Genomic DNA, 22,980 nt, shown 5'->3' on the forward strand with positions numbered 1-22,980 from the left:
TGGTGGAAACCAGCCTGTGACCGAGTGGGCTTACTCGGCCACCTGGTTGGAAGGCCACCAGTTTGTGTGGTTTTGCTGTTGTCACTAACTCCACCAGCACTGACCACTCCTACTGAGCAGTGACTTGGTGCCCCGAGCTGCATGAGGGTATCTCTGCCACTACCAGGATCCATTACTGAAACTTCTTACTCTTGATGATGATGTGCTTTACTGCTGCAGTACCTGTGTGCTGGTTAATCTAGCTGGATCATTCTGAATACTTACTTTAGGTCAGTACAGCTGGGTAGCTGGCAGGACACTGAGCTCAACACAGGATAGCTGGTGAATGAATTGGAGTGTGTTAGCTCTGTGGGTCACAGGAACATTGGAGATAGAAAAAGACTGTCAGTCCGCTCTAAAGCAAGGACAAACCTCAATAGATATCATATGTTATTTGAGGGGGTGCTCCCTAAACAAGACGAATCTAGAATATAAAAGGAATCAATTTATTAATAAATTGATAACACATACAAGGGCAATTATATCCTAACTGGAATTTTACACTCTGTTCCATTGACAATAAACCTATCTCCCTCTCTTACAATAGTATCCACATATACTGTAAGGAATTTTTTAATAAGATAAAATGTATGAGCCAATTTGGTTTCACGGTGTATGATTCTGATAATCAATTAATCAGAAGAGGGTAGCGAGACGTGTCTACGTCACAAGACCCGGGACTAGGGAGTTGGTCATTCCTTTTGGAGGAATAGGGACGATAGGTTGTGTGCCGGTCATACTCCGGCGAATCCAATAGGTAGTCTCACACGGTATACATTATCCCGATCAAGATGGGATTCTCCTTCTACATTGAATTTGCTGCAGAGGGATAGGGATAATAGCACCTCCTATTCCAACGGTTTAAACAGCAAGGATATCTTCTCCGTATTACAGTAACTCACAGTTTGTGTTCCCTTACATTCAGATTGCCAATCCAGTATTCACCATTGATGGAGATCATACATTGCGGGCACACATATTATGTGACAGGGGATTTTCTGGATTTTTTAGAACAATAGCTATTTAGTCACCAGTTATATTTAAATTCTGTTATGATTTTTCTGTATAATAGAATAATAAAGTATCTTTGACAAACTACTTACACCCAATAGGGTTATTATACCCCAACTGGAGACTATTGGATAACTTTAATCTGGTACTCTGTCTCACTGATAATAAACCTATCTCTTCTCTGTATCCAAAGAAGGATGTAGCAACAAAATATGAATGAACGCTATATATGCATATACACTGACATTTAGAATCGTGGGGAGTTGACAGTTATCCCTAATTGATATAATAATATTTGCATAATTTGGAAAGGAGTATTCCAACGAAATCAAATATATGAGCTAATCTGGGTTTACGGTGCATTATTCTGACAATTAAAAAATCAATTACTATTGACTCAGTTATTTCTCTAGTCAATAAATCAGGTAATTGATTAAATAAATGACATTAATACCGGCTCCTTTTAGGGATCTATTTTATTTATCTTTGCACACCAATTTCTAATCTTTTGCACTTCTATATTCTTTTAATAAATTCGCCTAGTTTGATATCCGATATTTGCCTAATTTTTAATAATAATTATTAATAAAGTTGATTTTAATGAAATTAAAATACTTTTCATGGACAGGAGTGCCCCACATACTACCTTTTTCAGTTGATGTCTACCATCAATTGATTCCTTTTATGGTCACAGGAACATAACAGGATATCTAGTAGTAGTAATGTTGATTGCTCAGACATAGCTCTTAAGAGCTATTTTGTTTACCTTTTTTATTAATAATAACAATAATAATAATATTATTATTATTATTAGTGGAGGTGGAAAGGTGGGGTGGGGGTGTTTTCTCTACACTCTACATGCTAGACAACAGCATTACAGCGCACAACCAATTATAAAGAATAATAAAAAGGGGGGGAGGGGAAAAGAAAAAAGGAAAAAAATATAATGACAAAAAGGAGTCAACAATATGCAATAACAGACTGATACATATTACTATACATGTGTTATGATAAATTTTCAATACATGTGTAATGATAAATAATCTAAAACAGAGAAAGGGAATACTCAATTGTCCCAATCGCGTAGTCCTTATGAAAACTTCTGTGAAAACTTGTACCAGAAATGGACTTATATAGAGTCCCACTTCATATATGTGATGTTTCGCAGTAAAAGTCTGTGATGATATACAATGTAATAGAAACCACAATCAAAATACCGTAAGGAACCCAGAAAATAAAAGGGATTATCTATTACTTATATTCTACAGCCGCGAGAAGGGGGCATCAAGCTGCCGGTTTATCCGGAAGCTTGGAAGAGGGATGGTTCGAGGAGGAGGAAGACCTACCTCGGTGTGAGTGTCCTCTGCTGCCAGTCGGTCAATCAACTTGCCCCGCGACCCACAAAAAAGACAGGCAATGCTCCTCTGTGTTGCCTCTCTTCTTTCTGCAGAAGTCATCTGGGAAGTTTCAGAACACCAAAAGAGACAAGGTTTCTACTCCAACCTCTTTTTGGTCCAAAAGCCGGGTGGCTCCTTCCGCCTTATCCTGAACCTGAAACAGTTGAACCTACACCAGCAGGAGGACAGATTTCGCATGGAATCCCTCAGATCGGTTATCAATGGACTGAAAACAAACCAGTTCATGGCGTCGATAGATATCAAAGGCGCCTACCTCTACGTTCCTATCTGGAAGGCACATCAGACTCTTCTCAGATTCACAGTGGGACCTTCTCACTACCAGTTCAGAGCTCTCCCATTTGGCCTTGCCAACAGCACCAAGGGTGTTTACAAAAATAATGGCGGTGATGGCGGCGTCTCTTCAATCCAGGGGTGTGCAAATAGTGCCCTACCTAAACAATCTACTAATCAAGGCTTGCTCACCTGCTCGACCAGCATCTACAGCTCGCCCTCAGGATCCTGGAGATGCATGGGTGGCTCATGAATCGGCCCAAATCCCAGTTAACCCCTTGCCAGAGAATAACATTTCTGGGGCTGATAATGGATATCAACAAACAGAAGGTATTCTTTCCAGAGGATAAATCACAATGCTTGCGGGACACTGCGATTCAAGTTTTGTCCTGCCGCAGATCGTCGATCCTATTATGCATGCGCTTGCTAGGCAAGGTGGTGTCGACCTTCGAGACTCTTCCTTACCGTCGAATTCACTCTCGCTGCTTCCAATGGGACTTCTTAAAGAAGTAAGAACGCCAATTGATTCGCTTGTCACCAGAGGCGAGAGAATCCCTCAGATGGTGGATAGCCCAAGACAATTTGCTATTCAGCAGGTCCTTTGCCCCATGGTCTTGGATTTTAGTATCCACAGATGCCAGCCTACAGGGATTGGGACTTCATTTGAGACTTCAGTGGCTATGGTCCGCTCAAGGGGTCGCCTGAAGTGTAAGAGCAATGGAGGTGGCGACTCTAATCTTGACCTGGACCGAAAACCACTTTCTCTCCATCTCTGCAGTCTTTATTCCAGGCATCCAGAACTGGGAATCAGACTAAGCTGGCATGTTATTCTGCCAGGTAAATGGTCTCTGCATCCGGGGATCTTCCAGTCTCTGGTCCTACGATGGGGTACGCCGGAAAGAGACATGATGGCATCTCGTCACTATCGAAAGGTCCAGCACTTTTGTTCAAGAGCAATGGACCCTCTGGCCGTGGTCGTCGATGTAATGACAAGGCCCCGGCACTTCAGGTTAGGCTACCTGTTCCCTCCCATTTCCATGATTCCCCGCTTCCTTCGAAGAGTCAAGCAGGGTGGACTCCCAGTGATACTGGTGGCTCCAGCTTGGCCGTGGCGAGTCTGGTACACAGAAATTTTGTTGATGGCAGTAGGTTCAGGTCTTTGGTTACCTCTACGAGAAGACCTTCTTCTACAGGGACCATTCCATCATCAGGACTTACCTTGGCTGAATTTAACGGCATGGCTGTTGAGGCCAACCTTTGGAGGTCCAGAGGGTTCTCTCCATGAGTAGTGGACACTCTCTCCTTCGTGCTAGAAAGCCAATCTCTGCTTGCATTTACCATCGCATCTGGAGTACCTACATTAAATGGTGCGAGGACTGAACCCTCCGCATGGCTTCTTTCTGTCTTTAGTTTTCTTGCTTTTCTCCAGGATGGCCTGGATGGGGGCCTTCGCTTGGGGTCCTTAAAAGTGCAGATCTCGGCCCTTTCGCTGTTTTTTCACATTTACCTGGCAGACATACTGGATTTCAGGACCTTTCTACAGGGAGTCCTGCATATCCATCCTCCATATGTTCTGCACACGGCACCCTGGGATCTTAATCTGGTCCTTAATATGCTTCAAGGGACTTCCCTTTGAACCTTTACAGACTGTGGAGTTACGGTTCTTAACATGGAAAGTTGCGTTCCTTCTAGCTATTGCGTCAGCTAGTAGAGCTTCTGAACTGGGGGCTCTCATGTCGCGAACCATATCTTGTGTTTCATGATGGTAGGATGGTTCTCAGAACAGTTCCTACTTTCCTGCCAAAAATGGTTTCCGGTTTTCATGTTAACCAGGAAATATTGGTTCCGGTGTTCACAGAGGAGCCACAAGCATCTGGAACAGGCTCTATGGAATTTCTGGATGTGGTCAGAGCTCTCCGAATATATGTCCATAGGACATCGAAGATTCGCCGCACGGATTCTTTATTTATTTTATTTGACTTCTCAAAATGAGGATGGCCGGCCTCCAAGCAAATTGCTAGATGGCTTACGTCGACTATTAAGCAGACTTATATCAATGCTAACCGATCTGTGTCAGATCGTATTGTTGTCCATTCTACCTGTTCGGTGGGCGCGTCTTGGCCTTTATCAATTCAAAGTATTTGTGTCGGCAGATGCCAGTTTTGTCCGTAGTACTATACGTGCCGGACTGTCAGAGCAGTCCATCTCTTAAGGGGGTTGCTTTAGAACGTCCCCATGGTAGCAGTGTCCACCAGATAGGAGGATGAAAGAGGATTTTTATACTCACGATAAATTTGTTTCTCTGATTCCATCTGGGGGACACTGCTTTCCCTCCCTTCTGCTCTTCTGCTGAATGTTCTTAGGCCAAACAACCAATCTTCCTTGGGGCTTTATAATTAAACTGAGGAGCTACAGTGGTTGCAGAGGGGAAGGGGTCTGTCAGCATTGATACATTTAACAAGTTAACTAGTTAAGTGCCAAACTCCACTCCCCTCACACAACCCCATGGTAGCAGTGTCCCCCAGATGGAATCAGAGAAACGGATTTATCGCGAGTATAAAAATTCTCTTTTCATTTGTTGTCAGCATCTCTCATTTAGTTGTATAGAGGGAAAAGAGACTAGTGCCAATAGATATGCACTTTCAGTGCATCTTTATATGACTTAAGTCAATATCCATGGAAACTTATGTGAAAGCAATATGGGGTCCATGATGCAGCCAGAAGTTCTAGGAAGTCCTTCAGACTTGTTCAGAATAACAAATCATTCCTGTGCAGAAGAACCCAAAAAAAAAAAAAAAAAAATATCGCAGTTTACACTTGTAACAAATATGTTCATTGCTCAGCAGCGATCCATGTGGTTAGCCATGCTATTGCAATAAAATGTATTAATAGTTTGGTGTTTAATGGTAGCATTACACATTGTTTATTTGTGAAATTAATTGGCTGTACAATGGCAGCAGATTAGCCCCAGGAATTAATAGACCACTTGACATGTTATACATTTGTATTGCACACAAAATTTTCATGTTCAAGGTGTAAGCTTTATTATTGCCTGTAATCCTCATAGAGAGTAATTTGGGTGAAACTATTTGAATGCCTTCTGCTTACTTGTGTTCATAATGGAACTGTGTTTTAATGGGTTCGCGAATAAAGCACAGTTTTATTTCTTTTCAAGGATAAAAATCCTACCCTAGAGATGCATTTGTCCTCACCAGTCAATAAGAGAAAAGCTTCAGAATGCGATGAAGTTATGCCCAAGAGATGTCGTCTCCCTGACAAGTCCCACAAACCATCATGTTTGTCAGACTCTGATGTGGACCAGGTTTCATTGCCCAGTGAAGTTCAGAACAGTAGCCAGTCCAGCAATGTGACGGAGCAGAGTAATCCACAGCAATCTAGGTAATTGCACTCTACTGACTTTCTATAAACCATTTAAACTGTCTTTCCAGGGTTCTTAATCACAAAATTTGAACTTTAATCTCAAACCCTGGAAATAGGTTTCTTCCTTTATTTAATATTGTAGTAGGTGATGTCACTTGAGCTTATATCTTTTTGGAAATGCACTAAGCAAAAATAGAATGTCACATCTGCAAAGTCCTGGAGTTACTGAAATCATTGTCTTCACACGTGTGAAGCCGTTACCCGCTATGGTCATGTGGATGACAAATATGGTGACGAGTGGCCAATCCTGTGTGTTTATTAGTATTTGTAGTTGTAGGCATGCGAAGCGGAGAGTTCAGTCTTTAGTCTACATGATATCTTTGTATCACACAGCTATGTATTTGTTTTGATATTAGATTTGGGAGACTGCTGAGGAAGCCACTGTCCACCACACCACCTGTGCTGCCCAAAGTATCTGAAACTTCATCTGAACGTCCAGAGAATGAGAAGACTGTGCGAAGTGTTAGACCTGGCAAAAGCAAAGTGTCGAAACCGGTGTCCAACAAGAGCAAGGGGAAGACCACCCTGGTGAAGATCAGGGCTACACAGCAGGAAGATGAAGAGGAGGAAGATGCAGAGTTAGACTTTGAAGAAGAGAATTATAATCTTGCCCCTGACATGTTGAACCAGGCTCCAGTCTTTGTTCCCTTCAGCCTGAGGTCACCAAAATATACACCAGCTGAGATTGAAGAGACTGTGGAAGAGGTATTGTTTGTTTGTTTGTTTGTTTCTGGGGATTGTTCTGTAGCTGTGTTGTTGCATCACTTAAATTCTTTGGAATTTGAAAAAAAATCAGGGAGTGAAATTAAACAATTTATTTTTTTCACTTTGCTGTCCTATATACAGCTTGAAATACCGGTAGAAGTTGGAGATGTGCCGAGTAATACAAGCCAGGAATCTGGAAAGTCTTCTAATCTAACTTTGCAACATGTAAGTATTTATACACCGGCTTTAGAAACATGGGCAAAAGGCGTTATTTTATACTAGTTGCAGGACCCCAGTGCTGCCTTATACACTAGAGTGTTTGTTATTGTTTGTAATACCTAAATGTTCACTTCCAAAAAAAATTAATTTTTATTTTATGTTTGTAAATATTTTAACCTATTAAGCATCTTTTTCAAGTGATGCTTTAAAAAATACCTAATGTCTTAGCATATAGCCAGAAACTGCTTTTTCATGACCGTTTTTTTTGGGTTTTTTTAAAGCTGAATTTATGGTTTTTATGTTTGTCAATTCACAGTTGTTTTAGATGCTGGTTGTTTAATAATAATTGTTATGAGTTATACAGCAACATGATGATTGTTATTAATTTTACTGATTATTTAAGCAAGCAAAAACCTCATTGACGTGCTGTACATTTTTTGTAGGTACTGGTTTCTCAGGAAAAAACAGATGATAAAGGTAACGACAAAAGAACTGCTCACTCATACAGAATTGAGCTTTGGACATTTTACTTGGATCATTTGTATTTTATGAAATTGATGTGTATTTTTATATAATATATATTGTGCCATAGTAAAGATAATGCAAGGTAAGTGGTTTGTGACCATGTATATGCACATAAACTGTAGTCCTCTATACTAGCGGGATCCCATTTATACACTGTAATCTTGTTTTTTTTATTTATCCTAATTATTATCATATGGTTATAAAGTGCTGACCTATTATGCAAAGCTGCACATTGAGGGGACAATGACACAAACAAATTACATACAATGACATAAAACAGATGGTAAGGACTGCCCTGCCCATTTGTGCTTACAATAGAAGCTGCATGGGAAACACATGATACATAAAATTGTAGCTGCTGTTGGGGAAGGTGCATGTGGCTGCTGTAAGGCAGCAGCATTACCAGCGGCCAATAATAAAGCTACTGGCATTTTTTTCTGCAGATACAGGTAGTGCGGCACAGTTTTTGTTTTGTACAGCTATCCTATACTTAATGTGTATGTTTGTGTGACATAGATATATCTATCTTTCTCTAGAGCACTATGATGGAAGCACTGAGGCAGCAATGACCCTTATATCAATGGGCAATTCTGCCTCCCAGTCTAATATAGGTCAGTATGTACAGCTGTCAGTGTGTGCATGTAATCAAACTAGGATATCTAGTGAATAGTTTAGGTCTGGATTTGGTCAACGCTCTAAACATACATGGTGATGTGATTTGACCAGACAATTAGAAGTTGTCATCATTACAGCTAATTCCAAAACTAAGATTTTGCTAGATTTTTGGTGATTTTCTGGGATTTCAGGTTACCCGACTTAAGAGGATCTATCATGTCTGGACACACAGTGATCTGCATAGATGTTTTCCCATTTGGGCAGTATTTGTGATGTATAGTATGTACTTTAAAGCTATGTTGCACTCTCTATTTTCCACTAGAAAGCGTGACTTTGTGTCTGAATTCTAATTTTATTCAGATACCTTTTTGAGTTGTGTTCATTTATATTATGGGATCAACAGTAAACTTTATTCTGCCAGGAGAGTCTCCGAGTTCTGATCACTGTACAAAGAATGAGCTGCCCCCCAATGCTGGAGGAAGCCAGAATGATGTGGAGCAGATAAGAGGGATCACATCGTTGTCTTCTCCTACAAGCGAACTTCTGTCAAGCAACAAACATGCTGGTTATGTGGAAGACAACAACCCTTCAGTAAATACTAGGTTGGCACGATCTGTTTTCTTTACATGTATGGAGAAATGCTGGAGGAGGCTCCAGCCGTGTTAGGGCTCATCCAGACCTTTTCCTGTTGTGTTTCTACCAAATAGAAAGCTGCAGGTGACCGGGGTTAGGATCTATTGAATTCTATGCTGTGTCTGTCCACACATCTGCATCTAGCATTTCTAGCCATCATCATCATCAGCAGCTATTCATATAGTGCATCTAATTCCGCAGCGCTGTACAGAGAACTCACATCAGTTGCTGCTCCATTGGAGCTTACAATCTAAATTCCCTAACATACACACCCACACACACAGACATACACACACACAGACAGAAAGAGACTATGGTCAGTTTGATAGCAGCCAATTAACCTACCAGTATGTTTTTGGTGTGGGAGGAAACCGGAGCACCCGGAGGAAACCCACGCAAACACGGGGAGAACATACAAACTCCACAGATAAGGCCATGGTCGGGATCGAACTTGTGAGGCAGAAGTGCTAAGCACTAAGCCCACGTGTTTTTCCCCATGCCATGTGAGCAATGAATACAGCACAGCATACAGATCAATAGATCTCTATCCTTGCCTATTTCCACCACAGTTTTCACATTTGCTGCATTCCAAATGGAATGTAATGAGAATGTGACATTTTTCATCTGCAAAAGACCTTATTAGCAACTGTATCGCAAACAACTTTTTTATTAAAAATGCTGTTTTTATTGCTCAGTCTGGCTGCAAAATGGTAAATCATGATTTAACTGCAAATTCACATGACATTCTTTTTTGTGATCTAAAAGCCAGCTCAGAACTAAATACACAACAGAAAAGGTTATTGTGGAGGGCTTCTAGTTTGATATCCATGTGCTATATTTCTTTGTAGGTCGGTGGAAGATTATCTTGATGCCCACAGTTCACCAGCAGGTGGATCATTCCTCAGGCCTGACAAAACACAGGCAGATACTGTTATGCTCCATTCCGTTATTGAATCCTCTGACAATTCCTTGCATACATTAAATGACAACATAGTGCCCCCACTAGAACAGGTAAGAGGAGAACAAGGTGCAGCACTATTAAAAAAAAAAAGTAAAAGCTAAATTGTGAGATTTTAATCGATTTCTTGCAATGTCTTTTGGAATGTTTGGATAAAACTATTTTAGAATATCTGTCTGTAGATTAATCAATTCAGTTGTATATAGTATCAATGGAGTGTAAAACGTCAACATGCTCTGTTTTTAAGCCTTTGTGTTTCTGGTTGTGTGATATTTATATAGAGTTACCCCAGTACGCAAGAGGAGGTGCAGCAGCATGACTTCATGTGCCAAGATGTCAGTGTGTCAGGTATGTTGAACACTTCTACTGGCCGCCATGGTAATAATAAAAAAAACATGCTTAATCTTTTTCTTGGGTTATTTTTGGGTGAGTACGGTCATAAGTTATCTGAATTGAAAACACAAAACTGTGACTATGGCTACTATGGAATATATGTAGTATGGCACCCATTTAGGGTTCATAACATAAGTAAAGGGGTTTGCTTTGAATTTTTCTACAGTTGCATGTGATAAAAAATAAACTACTCATATAAGTAGAGAAAGCTTAACATATCTTACTACAAATGCCATGTCTTGTATGTTTGTTCTTGTTTACAGATACCCTACTTGATAACAGTTGCCCTCCTGAAGAAGCAACCTTTATTTTGACCCTGGTGGAAATTCCAATCAGCGAGGAATACTCCTACTCATGTGATTCAAATTCAGCAGATTCTCTTCCAGCCCCTGTGCTGATCAGCTCTGCTTCCTCTCAAGCCCTAACTCAGCCCCAGAATCAAAGGTGAGATGTTGGAGGAGTTAATATGTATTCAGCCTAATATATTTTGACACCCGAGTGACAGTCGTGCGTTTTCAAGCATGATATATAGATCTACAAGTTTCTCCACCTGCGGTAATGGTATAAAAGGATGGGTTACGTTCCACCCCTAGAAGGCAGTGCTTTGGCATCAAAACAGACTCCTTTCTCCCCCAGTTTTTTCCAGTGCCCTTTGCCGGAGGTTGAGGTGCATTGTATCTTTACATGAGGTCCAAGGGATGTGATCTGCTCAGGACTCTTCCTACTAAAGTCTTGGGAGTCCGGGTACTTAATCTGGCACTGAGCGCCTGGAATTTACTTCTCAAGGGCTTGATGGCCAGGGTCCAGCTGCATAAAACCACTTCAGTGGCTTACCAGAGTCAGCAGACATGCACTCAGAAACCCAGGTTGTGATGGAAGTAGCTTGAGTCCTACAATAGGAAAAGCAATTTCTACTGTCCATGTCTCTGGTCTACATCAGATATTTCAACTAGAAAACATATGTCTCTTCTCAGTACTGTCCCAGCTAGATGTATTTCTGAGCTGGCAGCTCTTTCACAACAGTCTCCTTATGTGGTTTTCATGATGACAAGTTGTCTTTTGTTGATGCCATCTTTATTCTCAGTCTTCAAAACACTAAAGAGTTGACGCCCAGTTCATTGATGTGCTGTTTATGGATGCACTGTTCCAGAACCCATTGGACCAGGTCTGCTGTGTGTCCACATGTTCTTCACTCTTTGCATTTTCCATATTCTACAAGATGGAGCCGACTTTGGCTAGACAATCCTTCAGATAGCTGTGTATTCTTTGGTATTTCTCCCTCCCTTTTGGTAGTTTAGGAACATCCCTCGGTCTGTGCTCCTTACTGCACATAGAAAATAAGGGATAATTTTGTACTTCTTGGTAAAACCCTTGCTCCAATGCCGTGAGAGGGGCTCGTCGGCTCAGCCAGGAATGCAAGCTCTCCGTTCTTGTAGCTGCTCTTCTCTTTAGATCGTGTCTCTTTGCTGAGCTAATGGTAAATATAGAAGGGGTAGGGTATTTTTGGGTGTATCACTTTTCATTTTTTTGCCAGACCACAACTCATCTAATGTGTGTCTGCACAGAATAGTGTAGGACAATTAACGGTAAGTACAAAAAAATCCCCTAATATTGGAACCAAATCCTCTTGGTCATTTTTATGATCCGTTGTATAGATGATTATGGATAAATCTTCAAAGCTTTTTTTTTTTTTTATCTAAATTTTTAAGTCTACCTAGTATATTATGGCTGTAATACTATAATTCATGTGTGCAGATGTATATTACAACTGATGCTTTATGGTAAGTCATATCTGAATGTCTTCCAAAGAGTGAGTGTGAAAGTTAGAATGCTCTTGTTATTGTAACATCATCAGTGTCCCTCTTTCACCGTAACTGTTGGAAATGATGGAACTCTGGATTCTCTGTGTACTTGCCTCTGGCAGAGGCTTTGGGTAAATATGGGTCCTGTGACTTGGTTGTGTAACAGTGCGCCCATATGTCCTCTCCTGTTACCCACTAACCAATCCGCTCAATGCATTTCTCTTGATTTTTAGTCTCCACTTTTAGAGCATTGGGAGCTGAATCTCTAATACAAGACAAATGAAGTCGTTGTTAATGGCAACCCTTGATACTTTTGCAGAAATGTGGTGTTTTACCCTCTTACTGATGAACCACTGTCACTAAACCAAACTTTTATTCTGTTTTTCTTTTTCTCCATTGTACAGCTTTGTGTTTCCTGTGTCCCCTGAATCTGTATCCCATGAGCCTTGTACAGCTGTTCAGGAAGACACAGAGTTAATGCTGAGCCAGTCTTCTGGGAAGAGAATTGCCAGCTGCTTGAGTGACGGAGACGAGACCCCTCCAGAAAAGAAAGCTCTGCGTTGTAACAGTGCTCAGGTAGGTTACACTGTGACTATTAAGCGGTGTGGGTCTTATTATCCATCACATATATTTATAGTTATAACACTTTATGCATTTACCAGCATAAGGTAATCGTTTGCTCATGTATATAAATCAAACTTTTATTTTTATTGAGTAAGATCCTTAATGGTCATTATTTGGCGTTCTCCTGTCCCAAACACCTACTTTCTGTAAATGTATTCGAGCGTCATAAATATTTGTGTTGTGTTGTGTCCTAGTAGTACTGACAATGATATGGCTTTTTTTTGTTTTGTTTTTTGTTTCTTTTAGCAAGAGGAGGAGTATAAAATCTCAGCTGCAGGTAAATATTTACAAGAAATACGTATTTGTCTTACTGTATGATGAGGTCTCTTGTCAACCCGATTATATATTTGTTTGTGTTGTGCATCCATTTTAATTCCACCCTTTCACAAGATAACAACACTGCTCCTATAATTCATCTAAATAACCCATGCCACCTGCATATTAATTATAACTACTGGATCTTGGCATATGTCATTTAATAACAGTCCACTTCTGTCGTTGAAATACTGTACACCAGAAATGTTTGTCTCCATGAGCATGTATGCCCATCATTTATGATTAGGTAAAATGTTGAGCAGCCTGATTGTTACTTTGTCTGAAGTTGGACGTAATATCATCTCCTGTTACCTACAGAACACTAATTGATCGGCACAATATGTTTTCTTTTGCTAGCAGATTGTGACAAGATATATACACAAGAAGCATCAACTGCTGAACCCAGGCCAGAAAATACCTCTGATTTCACTCAGAGCTCTGCCCATACTGCAGACTCTCCTAAGAGGGGGAAGAAGCTGCGTGACAGTACACAGCACGGTGATAGTGTGCACACAGACAAGCCTGTAGCTGCCAGTATGGAATCAGTGAGCAGAAACTTGCCTGCAGCTTGTGTAACTACACCATCAACTTCTAAAACACCATTGAAAAGGTGAGAATGTTTTAAAGGGCAGAGTTTTCAAGATATACAGTATACTGCTTCACCTACTGTAAATTCTAAGTATATTGGAAGTCACAGAGGGTGTTCCGGGAGAGTATAAAGTCAAGAAGACATAAGTTGAGTGGTTTTATACGGGTCGCATGTCAGCACAAAGTGTGGTTTATTAGGATATAATTTACAGGAGGTTATTCACATGTATTTTTTATTTATTTTTTAAACTCTTTATTTGTTACAAGAGGAAACCACATAGAAAAGAGCAAACAACAAGTAAAAAACCAACTGTGTTAAGACAACAAGATGTCACCTCTTATTTTAAAGTTTTATAGTAGAAGGAAAGGGTAGGAAAGAGACAGGAAACAAAACGGGTTAAGGAGGGGGAACCGGGGGCAGGGTTGGGAAGGACAGGCATGTATATCACCATACCTATTACAAAGGAGGTTGTAAGCAACATATTTACAGAATAACGACCTATAAAATAAATAAGAAAATAAAAAGTAGACTGCAAGATATATGGATCTCTTACCCATGGCGCACGACGACCATCCTGGAGGATCCAGAGACGGCCCAGAGTTTATGTACCATTAGAGGACGAGAGAGCCAAAGGGGGTAAACAGCTATGGCTTTGCTGGAGATACCACAGGGCCCAAACCTTGTCAAAGTTGTAGGATTTATCGTGTAGCATGTAATACTCTCCATGCTTGCGATATGCCAGATGTAGTTCCGTAATGACTGCATAGAAGGAGGGTTAGGATCTTTCCAGTGTTTAGCTATTAGGGATTTGGCAGCAGCTAGTATGTGGGATATCAGCTTGTTGGAAGAGGCGGTCTCGTCAGGAATAGGGCGAGAGAGAAGGAACGACCAGGGATCCTTAGTGATCTGTTGTTCAGACACGGAATTAATAAGTGCAAGGACCATGTTCCAATAAGGGATTATACGGGGACAGGTCCACCATATATGAAGCATCATCGTGCCTCTCTGGCTACATTCCCGCCAACAGCTCGGAGTAGCAGTGGGAAACATTCTAGACAGCCTATCTGGGGTATAGTATCACCTACAGTACAGCTTGTATGCAGTTTCTTTAATAAGTGTGGATATTGAGCTCTTGGCAATCCCCTCTCTGACCTCTTTCCAACAAGACTCATCCGGAGGGGGTCCCAGATCCCTCTCCCATTCACGTACATGGCGTCCTGGAGTGTCAAAGGATATCTCTATTAGCCAGTTATAAATCCTCGACACCATCCCTGTGGTGAGTGGGGAATGCAAACACATGTACTCAAAGGGAGTGAGGGGCCCAAGAGTGTCAAAGGCGGGCAAGGACACAGCGAAGTGTCGGACCTGGAAGTACTCAAAGAAAAGCGGGCGAAAAGATTCAAACTTATGCTGAAGATCTGAGATAGAGGCCCAAGTTCCGTTAACCACCTGGTCCGAGACCACACGTATTTCCGCACGTCTCCAGAGTTTAAATTGCTGTGGCTGGCCACCTGGGGGGAAATGTGGGTTGCTTCAGAGGGGAGTTAGAGGGGAAATAAGGGAGGATATTTTGTGCTTGAGCCGGGACGAGTCCCATAGGGACAAACAAAATTTGAGCAATTAAAGTAGGGAGGCCCCCCTGTGGCCTGTCCAGTCTGGAGAGGCCCCATAGGGATAACAAGGAAGGGACTCCCACAAAGTGGGTTTCCAAGTCCACCCATGCTACAGTCCGGAAGGGACATAGGTAACTGCAACCTGGGTCAGATTGGCCACCAAGTAATAGTGTTTAACATCTGGAAAGCCTCTTCCTCCCCGGGCCCTGGGCTGTTTAAGTACTGCTACTGAGACTCTAGGGGGATAGCCACGCCAGACAAATTTGAGGAAAGAAGAATGTAAGTCCCGAAACACAGGATCTGGCACCTTCACCAGAAGAGTCTGGAAGAGGTAAAGAAGTTTGGGGATCAGATTCATCTTAACAGCAATGATCCTCCCCAGCCACGATATAATATAGCTCCTCCATACTTCTAGGTCTTTTTTGATTTTAATGAGAAGGGGAGGAAAATTCTCTCTATATAATCGGTCATAGGAAGAGGTGATATAGACCCCAAGATACTTGATCTTGTTCGCCTGCCAGCGCAAAGCAAAATTAGCCTGTAGGGTGGCACGGAGGGGAGGGGGAGCGTACAGGAGCATGGCCTCTGATTTAGCAAAATTAATTTTATAGCCTGAGAGAAGACCATATTCATCGATGAGCCTGTATAGGGCGGGTAAAGAGTCTTGGGGGTTCGTGAGAGAGAGCAGTATATCATCCGCAAAAAGAGAGACCTTGAATTCCCGGGGTCCCACCTCCACACCCGTTATCAAAGCCGACTGCCTGATCATTGCTGCCAAGGGCTCTATAACCACTTCAAAAATGAAAGGAGATAGGGGGCATCCCTGTCTCGTCCCATTGGAAAGGGAGAGAGGATCAGAAAGCGAGCCATTAACCAATACCTTAGCGGTGGGAGAATTGTAAAGAGCAGAAACTCCCGTCAGGAATTCAGCCGAGAGGCCATACGTCTTCAGAGCGTGATACATGAAGTCCCACGAAATCCGATCGAATGCCTTCTCGACGTCCAAAGAGAGCATCAGGGCTGGGAGACGTCTGTGATTAATTATTTGAATTATATCTATTGCTCGACGGGTATTATCTCTGGCTTGACGACCTGGGATAAGAACCCACCTGATCATAATGGATCAGATCCGGAAGGACTGTATTCAAACGAGTGGCTAATAATTTTGCATAAATCTTAACATCTACATTAAGGAGGGAAATAGGACGGTAGCTTGCACAGTCACTAGGGTCCTTCCCCTCCTTGTGTATAACTACTATACGTGCTTCCAACATTGATTTAGGGAATGGAGCTCCTTGCAAGACAGCATTGAACAGGGTGCGGAGGTGGGGGACCAGGGTCTGGGAGAATTTTTTTATATTAGGCTGTGGTGAAGCCATTTGGGCCCGGGGCCTTAGAGGCCTTTTGTGCTTTAATAGCATCCAGTATTTCATCTGACGAGATTTCTTCATTTAATTGTTGGGCCGACTCGCGGGAGAGAGTGGGGAGGTTCGCTTGTTTTAGAAAAGATTTTATGATTTCAGCTGGGGGAGTACTTCCAGGATTTGAGCGATCTAAAATATATAGGGCAGAGTAAAACTTCTGAAACTCTCGTCCTATTTGTTCAGGGCTGTGTAGGGGGGAGCCCGAGGCCGATTTCAGGGTCATAACATTATTTTGGGAAGTTTGAGCCCTCAAACGGGTGGCCAAGATCCTGTCTGCTTTGTCTCCCTTCTCGTAAAACGTTGGCTTCAGCCGTTTCAGGGCCGCGACTGTGGATTCCGAGAGGAGGAGATTCAAATCAGAACATACGTTTAGAGGTTTGTTCAAAGTAGCTTCATCTGGGGAGAGTTTATGTTGTCGTTCCAGAGTCTGAAGTTGGATAGCTAATGAGGTGCACTTATGAATTGTTAATTTCCTACGGCGTGAAGCCATGCTAATCAAATGACCCCGTATCACCGCCTTATGGGCTTCCCAGAGGGTCGTGGGGTGCATGTCTGGAAGGCCATTTAGAAGAAAATATTCATCTAAAAGATTCCGCAAATCAAGGGTGAGTTGCGGGTCATGCAGGATGGTGTCGTTGAGGCGCCACGTAGCAGGGCGGGGAGGGAAACTATATCAGCGAGATCAGCAGATATGGGGGAGTGGTCAGACCAGACCATTGGATGGATGCGAGCTGCCTGAAGTTTTAGGGATAGATCGCGGCTGAAGAGGATCATGTCTATTCGCGAATAAGATCCATGAACCGAAGAATAGAACATATAGTCTCGGGACGAGGGTTCTCTAATTCTCCAGGAGTCAAAGAGAAGATGGTGAGAGAGGAGGGATGCCAAGGCTTTAGATTTACGAGACTCAGAGCTGCCTGCGGGGGCAGTCGCAATAGAAGATCTATCAACAGTGTCATATACCACAGCATTAAAGTCCCCGGCCATAATCACTTCTCCCTGGCGGACCTCAGAGAGCTGGGAGTCTAAGGAAGCAAAAAATGAGCGTTGGTTTTGGTTCGGGGCATACAAATTAAAGTACACAGGGTATTGTTAAGTTTTCCCACTAGGATTAAAAAACGGCCATCTGGGTCAGAGTGGGATGTCAACATCTCAAACGTTACATGAGAAGCAAAAGAGTTGCTACGCCCGTTTTTTCTGTCTAGATTCACAAGCATGGAAAGTAAGGGGATATAGTCTGGACTTCAATTCTGGATGGGAGTGACGAGTAAAGTGTGTTTCTTGAATAAAAACTACATCGGCCTTGTGTTGTTTAAGTGTGAGGTAGAGTGTTGTGCGTTTTTGTGGGCTGTTTAGACCTTTGACGTTCAGGGAGAAAATCCTAAAAGTCATCACTCAGGAGAAGAATGGGCCGCCTCAGGTCCTCCAGCGAGAGTCAGACGAGCTAGGAGAGAACAAACCAGATACATGGCATTAGCATTGCAGTAATAAGTACAAATAAAATCAAAAAGTGCCTGAGGGTAGGAAAAAAGGAAAGGGAGGGACAAGGAAAAAAAGGTGGTAGGGAAGTGGACTGGACCAGTGTGTGGGAGCACATCTGGGCCACGATGCCGGCCAGGAAAAATAGGGGAATGTGCCAATGGCACGTAAAGGCCGGGCAAGGGTAGTAACCCCATTACGGGGACGCGGTCAGGGATACAGGTAAAGGTCCTGTGATCCCAACTGGAAGAGGTGGACGGCCACACTACCCCCAAGCCAGGGTCAGGTCAGCTAGAAGGACGGGTATGTGGAAGGGGAATGTCGTGAGAGGTAAGAAGTAACTTATTTTGGCCTCGCAATCCAATAAGGCAGCAAAGAATAGGGCAGAAGGAATGTATTATTTATTTTTTTAATCCGGTATTTATTGTGCAGGTTTTTTTTTGTTTTATGGATTTTTTTTTTTTTTTTAAAGAAGACATTACTGAAACCCATGCCATAACATGCAAATACTGCACCAGAAAAGTAACGTGTAGCAGCTACCATTGTATAGGGTACCTTTCAAAAGCATTACAAAGCAATTTCGTAAGGATGGAAAGTTGATGACAATTGTCAAGCTTAGAAAAATTAGAGCATGATACACAGTTAGGTACAATATGCTCATAATAGTATTGTAGTGTGTAAGGATGGCCATCTTCCTGTGAGGTGATGGGAGTGGGGGGATGTTTAATGCAGTGCACCCCTGGAACGTTACCACCAAATCTTATGATCTTTATGGATGGAATTTCTATTCTTATACATGTGTTCATGTTTCATAATGTTATTAAGCAAGGCCAGCCAGTTATCCAGGTCAGGGTGCTCTGCTGCCATCCATGACCTGGCTGTGATAACTTTGGCCAATATGTATTTAAAATATGTGTTTATTTAGGTTCTCTTGAAGTGTGACCCCAAAAAGGTCACAGGGTGGGAAGCTGCCACCACTGTTGTTTGGGTGCAATCCCACACCGCCACCCAGAACCCATTTACTGCAGTGCATTGCCACATGTGCCTGTAGAGGTCTTACACTTTGGGCATACATAATAATTGCTCCTGCCCATGTTAAACAGTAAGAGAGGGGTGACATGATCGCTATGGAATATGTATAGCTGTATTTGAGGCAAGAGGTGACCTCTCTGGTGCCCTGTAGCATCAAGCTGCAGTCGTTATCTGAGACTCTTTCCCATTTTGCTTTACGGGTGTTGAGCTGTTCTGAGCACATCTGGAAAGGAGACCAGTATGAAGCACAGAGATTGCTTTGCAGGAACCTGTTTTTGGTGAATGTCTTTGAAAGTAATGGCAGTAAGTTGTAGCGGGTCACTAAGGGCCTGGCGTAGTTATAAATCTCTATAAAATGAGGTGTAAATGTCAAATTCTAGCCTTAGTTGTTCTAAAGATTTTAGGTAGGTTATTCCTATATTTACTTTATTTATTTTATTTTATTTTTTACAGCGGTCACCAGTTATTATCATAATAAATAAAGCGCAAAGGCCGGATTTATATTCTAGATTGTATTAGATGTATTACTTCTCACTTCATACTTATATATAATAATCAAATGTGCAGGATATAGGACAAAGTCAGTGAGGACATAGATGCCAACCATAGATTTACTGACAGTCGGTAAAACATTTATCTAGCAAAAGTAAAGGTCAATAACAATTAAACCCCATCCTGACACTGCACTAATACGCATAGTACTTTGATCAAATGTAGGGTGTAGACTCATTATTTTATTTACAATTGCTGTGTCCCCTTTTGTTGTAGATGCTTTGTCTACTTTAATTTCTGGATAATCTTTAATATCGCCTAATAATGTGTCAGTAAGATTTCTAGTTGTTAGTAAAGACAAATGAACAACCTTGAATGTGATTGTTGATTGAGTTCATTGAAATTGTATCACTAGTTTCAAAATAAAAAAAAATAATAGCAATGAGGACGTGCCTTAGTGTTTCTCATAATAGATGATAGTATAATTATATTTATATAGCGCTTTTCTCCAAAGGACTCAAAGTACAACTGAAATATAAAGAATTCATGATACAAGAACATATACAGAATAATGGTACTTTAGTTACAGGAGCATGCAGAGGAGAGACAGCCAGATGCAATGCTCCAGTTATACAAGATGAAAATAAGGAACATATTACTTACGAATCAGACTAAACATCCATGCTAACTAGCAACCTCCTGCAAACTACCATTAAATAGAGGGCAACATACACTGGAATAGAGATCTAAATGTTCAGCTTTTGAGAGTGATAAATCATAGGCCCATAAGATTGATAGTAGATTGATATTAGATACAGGTTTTGATATAGATCTATATGCAGATAGAGAGAGAGAGAAAGAGATATATACATATCATAAATATATTTGAAACAAGGAATGGAAATTTTCAGTATGCAATAAACAAAATCAATAACTTGTTACTTGATAACTTGATGAAATAAGACGCTATATAAAGAGTGAGCAGTGATTACCAGACCATCATTTCACAACACATTTTATTTTCATATTTCACTTTCTTCATTTTAAATATTATACCCACTTAAATAAATCTATGCACCCATTAAATGATTTCAAAGACTAAGAAATACAATTAAATCAATTTAAACTTTCAATTACATAACACCTTTTTTTTTTTTTCGGATCTGACTCTTAGGGGCATATTCAATTCTCTGCGGAAACACCAAAAATCCCACGGCCCGCGCACGATTCCCGTTATTACGGGAATAGTGTGCGGAAAAACCGTTAATATGGTAATTTTTTGGCTGGATTTCAGCTCGCAGCTCTATGAGCCGCGAGCTGAAATCCAGCTAACTCTGACCGGAATATCGGTAATAGTTTTTACGCGGCGCGGGAACAGAAGAATTGAATATGCCACATAGCTTCAAATGTTGAGATGTACTTATGGGCAGTTAAACATTTGAAACTTCCATGGTTCATCCAGCATCTATTAGAACTACAGAACTTACATATAATGATGGCATTTTAACAAGCTCTGGCATAGCCTGTGTTCTATTCACAGAATGTAAATCCATAAGCATCATGGACGGGTGATGACATCATGATTTGCCAATATATCACAAACACGTTTAATACCCATTTCATGTTTTTCATATTAGGTGAATGTATTGGTAAGTCAGTCAATCCTAGCTAGTTTTTATATGCGTAATAGAGGAACTTTATGGGTTAACTGTCTTTGTTTTCCTAGGCCTGGAAGAAAAGCTTTGGGATTTTTACCTTTGGTCTGCAAAGAAAAGCATCCTAAGAAAGCAAATGAAGAAACCATCAAGAAGAAAAGTTTGTCGAAGTGTAAAAAAGTCCCCTCTCTAGTTGGTAGACCCCATAAACCCAGCCCTGTTCTGAATGAAGAAGATGCCGCAAGTAGTAAAGTGCCTTCTCAATCTACTGCTTCCCCTCCTGCTGTCACACCGGTCCCCAACAATGAAGAGAGCATCACCCCTGAATGTCAGGTAAGTAGTTAAGATGTTTGTTTCCTATCTACTGATCAGTTCTGTTGGCCGAAGGAATGACATGGTAGTTTCTCTTACACTGTGAGAGCCCATATATAGCTGCGTGGGCACAGAGGTCAGGAGTTTCCACGGGCAGGGCTTCAGATCCTCTGTGGAGCTAAGCAGAGGAACAGGGAAGCAATAGGAGAATTTACCTGCCTAAAGCCAAAATTTTGATTCACAGGTCAATGATCATTTCTAAGTGTTTTGTTTATTTTTATGGCTGTAGTGTTAAATTGTAGTGATTGAAGATTTCAAATCACAGCACATCTGCAGTATATTTTTATGGCGGTACAAGGATTGAACTAAGCTGACTCTCGTTGGTCTGTCTGCAGGTTTCTGACAATCAAGCCACGGAACCCCAGGAACAATCCAAATTACTTGACCTCGCTACAGAAGAAGAGGCTGCTCCAGTGTCTGAATATTTTTTTAGTGATATTTTTATGCAGATTGATGATTGATGGAGACATCAGGATATATTCTAGAGACAATCACCTTTGTAAATTTACACGTTTTGCATTGGCACAGCTGACCATTATGTAGAGTACACGAGCTCGATGTGCCTTCTACAACCATGTACATTTTACAAGGAACAGGCATTGCCCTGTGAGGGCCTCTGAAACCAAAGCCTCTTTTTATAACCGTTGTGTACAGTCATATGGTAAATAGCTATATTTATTTATTTAACATTAATTTATTGGCTCTTTCTGAGCTGTATGGGGGATACACGTTCCTGTACAATGCATTAAACGATGCTAGTACTTTTTTTTTTTATGGAGTCATTATCTGGACAAGCATAAACATGGTCAGAATGCATTAAAATCAAATTGTGTGTGAGAATTTTTTTTTCTTGTTTTAAGAATTTTTAGCAACTTCGAGGTTACCTAATCTGCAGCACAAGGTAATTAATGTATAATTATTCAGAGGTGCATAAACTGCTACTATGTTTTGTTAAAAAAAACAAAAAAAACCCTCAGAATTATTTGTTTCAAATGATAATATGCCTAGATATGCAGAATGATTTGTATGAGAAGCAACTTCATTTCCGTTCCTTGATATGTCCGTCTACAACACCGTCTCTTATGTCAATGCCTTCAATAAATAGGCCTTAAATCTAATCTATTTTTTTTTGTAGGCCTACAAATGATGTAAGTGTCATTTAAAAATATGTGGGCATGTGCATTGTATAGTACCTTGCAGTAGCCTACTGGTGGACATATAGTGTTTGCTATTAATCTATGGTCACCAATAATGTAATTTACAGATAAATGGGCAAATATATATACCACAAATTCAATTTGAAACATAAATTAACTTGTTTTAATATTTTTTTTCCTGCCCTTTTCTGTTACCCTC

At 41.2% G+C, this 22,980-nt stretch overlaps 1 protein-coding gene across 3 annotated transcripts in view; it reads left to right on the forward strand.

The window, feature by feature from the left end:
- Positions 1–22,390, forward strand: part of BDP1 (BDP1 general transcription factor IIIB subunit) — a 70,448-nt gene extending 48,058 nt beyond the window's left edge. For 2 of the 3 annotated variants that reach the window (XM_075180226.1, XM_075180244.1), the window contains 14 exons: positions 5,914–6,137; positions 6,536–6,884; positions 7,026–7,109; positions 7,547–7,580; positions 8,165–8,239; positions 8,665–8,845; positions 9,725–9,887; positions 10,116–10,182; positions 10,491–10,671; positions 12,434–12,605; positions 12,900–12,930; positions 13,326–13,578; positions 21,324–21,585; positions 21,960–22,390. In XM_075180226.1, the coding sequence (XP_075036327.1) occupies positions 5,914–6,137; positions 6,536–6,884; positions 7,026–7,109; positions 7,547–7,580; positions 8,165–8,239; positions 8,665–8,845; positions 9,725–9,887; positions 10,116–10,182; positions 10,491–10,671; positions 12,434–12,605; positions 12,900–12,930; positions 13,326–13,578; positions 21,324–21,585; positions 21,960–22,085 (2,202 nt within the window). In that variant the 3' untranslated portion in view covers positions 22,086–22,390. The remainder of the gene's footprint in view (positions 1–5,913; positions 6,138–6,535; positions 6,885–7,025; positions 7,110–7,546; positions 7,581–8,164; positions 8,240–8,664; positions 8,846–9,724; positions 9,888–10,115; positions 10,183–10,490; positions 10,672–12,433; positions 12,606–12,899; positions 12,931–13,325; positions 13,579–21,323; positions 21,586–21,959) is intronic. The other variant, XM_075180235.1, reaches the window with a different exon arrangement.
- The last annotated feature ends 590 nt before the right edge of the window (positions 22,391–22,980 follow it).

The sequence above is a fragment of the Mixophyes fleayi genome, chromosome 1, assembly GCF_038048845.1.
Source record: "Mixophyes fleayi isolate aMixFle1 chromosome 1, aMixFle1.hap1, whole genome shotgun sequence".
NCBI classification, from domain to species: Eukaryota; Metazoa; Chordata; class Amphibia; order Anura; family Limnodynastidae; genus Mixophyes; species Mixophyes fleayi.